Source organism: Papilio machaon, chromosome 3 (assembly GCF_912999745.1).
Source record: "Papilio machaon chromosome 3, ilPapMach1.1, whole genome shotgun sequence".
Classification (NCBI taxonomy): domain Eukaryota; kingdom Metazoa; phylum Arthropoda; class Insecta; order Lepidoptera; family Papilionidae; genus Papilio; species Papilio machaon.
The window spans coordinates 2,256,625-2,264,007 of record NC_059988.1 but is presented as its reverse complement, the minus strand read 5'-3'; the positions used below and the strand labels follow the sequence as shown (position 1 = coordinate 2,264,007).

Genomic DNA, 7,383 nt, shown 5'->3' with positions numbered 1-7,383 from the left:
ATAAAATTTAATAATACACAAAATACTATAATATAAAATATAATAATATGGGAAATTGAAGCTCTTACTTTTAAAAATGCATTATTTTAATATCGGAATATTTTTGTTTTTTTATGAAAAGAGATCAGCTTAAGCTGGACGTTTGAAAGCCAATAAATAACAGTGTATTGTTGTTAATTTCCTATATGTTATAAACGATCAAATACTATAAATTGAATACTCTGAAATAATGTATTTACTTGGCGAATCACTTGCAGTAAAACTAACACAAAAGAACTGAAGCTTGTTAGTTCAGTTTTTAAAATTAAAGCAAGTTATGCCTAAAAATAATAAGAAAGTAAAATTTAGATATAACGACATCTTCCACATACAACAACTTCCTCGTGATGTAAGTATATTTACTGACAAGTAGCAATTGCAACGTTCGTATTGTGTTCTTATCCGGTCAATAGTTTTTTTTTTATATCTAGGAATTCTTAACACTAATGCAGCAGATATTCCGCTACGCCCGATGGTTTGGAATCGCAGGGACCAGTAAATATTACTGGAAGCTATGGGGTATTGTACTGCTAATTTGTCTAACTGTAGTCGAGATCGGATCCATATGGAAAGTAGTAAAGGCACTCGCAGGCTGGGCGGTTAGCACAACAGGACATAGTGAGTACTAATTATAGTGGAAACTGAATAAGCGAGAACTGGATAAGTGATAAACTTTAATCGAGAGTCATTCTTCAGTCTCTATGGATGTTCTCTATTCATGAGAAACTCATGTTAGAGAGAAATCTCTATAAGTGAGAGTAATATCGAGATCCCTTGGACTCTCGCTTATCCAGGCTTGACTGAAGTTACTAAATTTAAGTTTTAAAACAACTATAGTTCAAAATAAAAAAAATTATGTAACTCGGAAGAAGATAGAGGTCACGTTGATCACGAGCTCACGTTGTTATTTGTACTTTGCTTGCGGTTGACTATTTTGAAATTAATGTGAAGAATAATATATCAGTCGTTGTCAAACCATATATCCTCCCCCCAGAAGGGCTAGTGTATCCTACAAAAGGGATGATAAAACTTTGACATACTGACCCAGTGTGGATTGGTTGACTACACACTTATATATTTTCAATTTCTCCATATGTACAATTTTCTTCACGATGTTTTTTATGTAATCCATATGTATATTATAAAGAAAAAACTTTTGTACAACGCAAGGTTCGAATCCAAACCTTTACATTAGTTCCCCACTGCACCACCGACATAGTCACAAATTGCGTAAATATTTGAGTTAACTATCTTAAATAGTCGTTAATTTTCTATAGGAAGCGTGACAGCGCGGTTGGCGGGGGCAACACTATACGCCAATGCTGTACTGTCTCTCATATTGACTTGGAGAATATCAAGTTCTTGGGGAAAGATAGCTGATTACTGGATAATAATAGAGCGTGCTATAATAGCTCGAATACCTAGAGATGAATACTTAGACAAGAAGATGATTGCTGTCGGATTGTTTTTTATTATTTGTGGTTTAGGTAAGAATTTATCTTCCAAATTATCTCGATGCACCCATATAACATTACGCCAAAGAATATAAATCGAATGAGCCTTCACTCAACGTTATATGAAAACATACTTATGTGCCCGAGAAATCCACTACCCTTCTGTCATCGAACAAGGGGAAGGTGACTGGTGACTGACTTTCACAATATGACCGGGAAAAGGAAGCGAAAGTTATCTCATTAATATGTACTCATCATCATCATCATCAGCCTACTTACTATATGTCCCCACCGAGGGGTTCAGAGCCTTCCCTAAGTTAGGAGTGACTAGGTTATAGTCAAACACGCTGGATCAGTGTGGTTGGTTGACTTTACAAACATCTTTGAAATACTTCTCTGATATGTGCATGTATCATGTAAAATTTCAATATTATATTATATAATGTGTAATAAATCAAAAATCTATACGTGGCAGGATTCTAACCCAGGGCCCGCAGATTACAAGTGCTTAACCGCTGCGCTACCAACAACGTATGTATGTATGTAAATAAGTGATTTATGTTTATTACAGCTGAACACACAATGAGCGTGCTAGCAGTAGTTGGATTGGATTGTCCGCCTTCACATTTGCTGAAGAGATACATACTAGTGTCTCATGGATTCTTGTTACAACCGAGTAAGTATACGGTAGTTTCCATTGAATAAACCTCGGTACTAAAAATTAACCGTTATCTCCGTTTTATTTAAGAATAATTTGGATGACTTGACAGTAGAAACCTACTGTATAATTTATATTTTGATTCTATAATAGACGTTTTAGAAGCAGAACTAGCAACTGTTTTTTTCAAAGTGTCTACTTTATGATACAAAAATATTTTATCTTTAATTTGAAATTAATACAAGATACAGATTATGTTTCGCAGATGATTATTCAACTTCAGTTGCGATGTCATTAATTGTACTAAGTACAGTTGCGACCATTTTGTGGAACTTTCAAGATATGCTATTGGTTCTTATAACATTGGGATTAGCATCGAGATATCGTAGAATAAATTCTTATGTTGCAAGTTATTGTACCAAGAATGAGAAAGAAACTGACTCTAAGGTATTAAAAAATTTATCATTTCTAATTTAAGAAATGTCCGCTTTTGTCATTTGTTATTTGCACCATCCAATTAATTTATTATGCAATTAAAATATCGTCACGGATTCTCATTACCAGGAATCGTTTCAACCGAGGGGCTGGAATCTATCCTAAATTAGGTGTCTGATTCAATCACCATGCCTTGTGTGGAATGGATGACTTTAAAGTAGCACTAGTTACTTTTTAATTTTTAAGATTGACATGAACTCATAGTCTAAAATAAAATTACGTTAATATTAACGTTTGTCTATGAATTTATTGAAAGGTAAATTTCAGAATTTAGATACAGTTGAAATATTTACGTGGCGTAAAATAAGAGAGGCGTACGTAAAGCAAGCGACGCTCGTAAGGAAAGTGAACGACAAAGTCGGACCTTTAATACTGCTATCAAACTCTTGTAATTTCTACTTCACGTGCTTGCAGTTGTTTTTGGGGATAACGTAAGTTATTATTAAAATATATAAGTGTTCTAAAACCAAATTAATATTTTTAAAAGTGACACAGTATTTTCCTTTTACAGCTTTTTATAGACTAGCGAGATCTTAGAACGCAGACGTCAAATAAAAGATTTTATATATCTTGATTTAATGGAACTAATAAGATGTTTTTTGTTTAGTCAGGGAATGACAGATACTGGCTTAACACAAATGTATTACTTGTCATCGTTTATTTGGCTGTGTCTTCGGACCACGTTGGTTGTTCTCTCCGCCGCCGATGTCAATGTTAGCTCTAAAGGTGCACTGCCCTATATTTATGAGTATCCCACAAAAGAGTATAATTTAGAGGTAAAATATATTTATTAAGCAATGCATTATCTCCATGCCTCATTTTATGTAGGACACAAAAAGTTTTGGTCTATCAAATCTATCATTTGTCATACCAATCGTGACATCTTTCTTAATGTCATCAGTTCTTACACTTACTCCTACCGTTATATCTCTCCCCAGTCATGTTCGTAACCATAATAAATTATATTTGATTTTGTATTTTCATCTCATATTAAAAATTACATGTAAAATATGTTAAAAAAAATCCGTCAAAGAATCTGTAATAAATTACAGATCGAAAGGCTTCAATATCAATTAAGTAAAGACTACGTCGCTTTAAGTGGAATGGGTTTCTTTTTTCTAACCAAATCGCTGCTTTTACAGGTAATATTCTCCTTATTTTATACTTTTAAAGAAATAAATTTTTTACATTTGTTATCCGAACGTTGAACGTTGAAGTGAAGATATTAAAAAAGACAAAGATTTTCTATATTATGAGTCTTACAAATTAGAACAAGTTACAGAAAACGTTAGAAGAGAATAAAATAAAAACTTTTTTTCTAATAATGTATTTAAAACTATACGACTCTTTTTGTAGCGGTTATTTTAATATATTCGACACTATATTGAAAGGTTATTTCAGATGGCAGGCGCAGTGGTCACATACGAATTGGTGCTAATACAGTTTGATGACACCGATCACAACTCTACAGATACGATAAATGCTACAATGATATAATTCGGTTACAGTATTAAATCGATATAATTTCAATTTTGTTTTAACTACCAATTATACCAAAATTAAACCTTCAATTTCTCTTAAAGTTCAGTACAAAATCTCTTCTAGTAAACTTTAGTATACTAACTTTAGTAACTAAAAAAAACGGATACACGTATACATACTTCATCCGGTGTCGGCACCGACTAGTTTCGAGCGCACTAGTCGGTGTCAACACCAGATGAAGTGTACGTGAGTGTTACCGATTTTATTCAATTATAAAGATCTCCGACTGATCCTTTTGGTAAGATGGAATGTTAAAAAAAAAGTTACGTACTATATTTAGATATATTGTGTCTATAAATAAATGACTTTCTTTTATTATACAAACAAAGATAGGTAAATTTTCAAAAAAAAAAAATAAATTAGATTAGTTACATGTTTCGTTAACTATAATTAGAACCAAGTATTTTATGTTTTGATTTTAATTTTACGCTCGGAATTATTCGAATGTAATAATTCTATAAACATTAAAAGAGCACACAGTTAAACCTTTGATGGACACAATATTTAATTAAACCAATACAAGTTCTCAGTATTTGCATGTACGCTGATAGCTTATACAAAAATCATGAACTTTTTAAATGCACTTTCGCGTGTCGGAAAATTGACATTTAATTAAAGTTCTCATTATTTGTAGCCAACTTGAAATGAGGCACTCCAAGTGACAGATAACAATATGTCAAGATTTTTAAAAAGATTTGTGTGATATAAACAGATTTTTTTTAATAGTTTAAATATTATATCAGTCATAATCAGCTCACTTTACATCCCCACCGAGGGGTTCGGAGCCTACCCCCATTTAGGGGTGACTAGTCCATAGTCAACCACGCTGGGCCAGTGCGGGTTGACTTCACACATATCATTGAATTTCTTCTCAAATATGTGCAGGTTGCATCACGATGTTTCCTTCACCATAAGAACGGTAGATAAATGTACATATGTAATCGAATAATACATTGGTACATGGCGGGATTCGAACCCAGGACCTGCAGATTGCATGTCAAGTGCTTAACCCCTGAGCTAAATATTATACTTACAAGTTTTTGATAATTAAGTTATTTACCAGCTGGTTTCTGAGACCAAAATTACTGTATAAAACATATCATCATCTTTGTCATCATCTTTGACAAAACAGAGATAGCAATCTTTCACTTAAAAATTTATTAACATTTTCAAATTTCTAGTGTAAAGTCGTTAACTTAATTAGAAGTCTCAAACTAAATTTTCAAGTTAATTAAAACTTTGGCTATTAAAATTGTAACATTTTCAAGTGACATTCTTCCTTTTCGTAAATTAAGCGATCACTTTGAACTGCTGATTGAAGTATCGCTAAAGGTCATTTAAATATCTCCGCCGTGATTCAGAACTTTTCCTCTCCTAATTGAATCTTTTTTCCTGCTACAAAGACTATTTATAGAATACAGAATTAATTTATACAGAAGCTGCTGAACCCGATATTCATTCCAACAAATTTGAAGAAATAAAATACGGGAACTTCAAAAAAAAATTGAGTTTTTGTTAATTTTTTATTATATTCTTTCTAATGGGTTAACATGGTATAGGGGCCAAGAATACCTTTTTGAGTAGAGGAGGGGACTCACAGAATGAAGACATTTCTCTTATTTATGCGTCGCCTCACCAGGAAAAAGAAGAGAAAAGGAAAGAGGTTTAAAATTAGGCCTAGGGCATATAGTACACTCATCAGACGAATCGGAGAATTACTGCACTTGACGCCTGTCTTCTGTGTTGTTGTGGTATTGTACTGGTTGAGACAGCTCATACGTGTATAAGATGTTATTGCACGTTCTACCACTTTTCCTTTTCGTATGCAACGTAACGTAAATATACCTCGCCAAATTTAATATACAAATTACAGATTTTATTGCACATTAAAATATTGCTTAGTAAGGGATCAGATGACTTTATCGTTCGCAGATGTTGCGCACCATTTTATTGTAAGACATACTATGTTAAAGTTACTACTTAATATTTATTTTATTATATATCAATATATTACCACGACCATACGAAGACAGGCGTAAAGTGGAAGCAATTCCACGTTTCGTCTGATGAGTGTGTTGTCGAAGGCCTAATTTTAGTCCCCTTCCCATCCTTTTCTAATAAGAAAAGGGTGGGAAGGGGAAGTGGGTTTGGCGGTGGAGGGGACGCAAAGGAAGGAGAAATATCCTCTTTCTGTGCGTCCCCTTCTCCGTTTACTAAAGGTAGGCAACGCATCTACATTTGCGGTTGTCTATGGTACGGCGAATCCAGGTGGCTGTTTGATCGTTTTCCATCTTTTGATGTAAAAAAAAATTACATAACCATTCACTTATTTCATTCCACAGTAAGATTACGTCGTATTTCGTAATAATTCTGTCAAAATTAATGTTTAACAATATCAAAATTTCGTGCATACTTAAAAAAAATCTTTTTACATGCAGGTAATTTTGCGAGAGAAAGACTAGAATATTTGTTGCCCGCCATAAATATAAAGTGAGTTGTGCGCTGTCAAGCAGAATAATTACCCAAACTGCAGCTCTTGTTAGATGTTAAAACGAACTGCCGTATGAGGTAAAAGTACTTTTTACTTCGTATCTTTTTTTAGGCATTTAGACGAACTTTACTAATAGTTGGGAATTATATGTATTTATATTACATCTTTATACTTTATGTTACTCATATTTAGGTTTTTAAATAACGATCTGAAAATAAATTTTGAAATGTTCATAGATCAAAAATAAACTAAGGAAAAATGGAAAAAAAACGTGAAAGTTATTTTATTAGTTAAAGTGGTTAATTTGTTTTAAAAACAGTGGAATAATTTTTTATGTTTATTTCTTTTCACTGTTCATGTACACTCTACTGATTTGGTTTACTTAGTTTAATTTCTACCCAAAGGTTGTCTGGCAGAGATCGCTGCTTAGCGATAAGACCGCCTTTTGTGAAAATCCTGATGTACTTTTTTTTTTGTTATTCCATGATAGTGCACAATAAAGTATATTTGTAGAGTATTAAATTGTAAATGAACTTTTTCATTCGTGTCAATCTTTAGATTATAAAATAACTTTCTCCAAATCGAAAAAAAGCTAACATAAAGTAAGATATCATTTGGCTAAAGCCCAGTTGTCCCTAGTTCCTAGCTATAGTTCCTAGCTATTATAGTTCATGCCAATTCACAAAGTTTTCGCTTTAAAACTT

General features: G+C 32.8%; 1 protein-coding gene across 1 annotated transcript; it reads left to right on the top strand.

The window, feature by feature from the left end:
- Positions 1-476: 476 nt before the first annotated feature.
- Positions 477-4,143, top strand: LOC106707788 (gustatory receptor for sugar taste 64a). Its single transcript, XM_045686546.1, has 8 exons — positions 477-657; positions 1,317-1,526; positions 2,065-2,169; positions 2,417-2,598; positions 2,914-3,077; positions 3,254-3,422; positions 3,699-3,788; positions 4,048-4,143. Exons 1-8 carry the CDS (start codon positions 486-488, stop codon positions 4,141-4,143), a joined length of 1,188 nt encoding a protein of 395 aa, XP_045542502.1. The 5' UTR covers positions 477-485.
- The last annotated feature ends 3,240 nt before the right edge of the window (positions 4,144-7,383 follow it).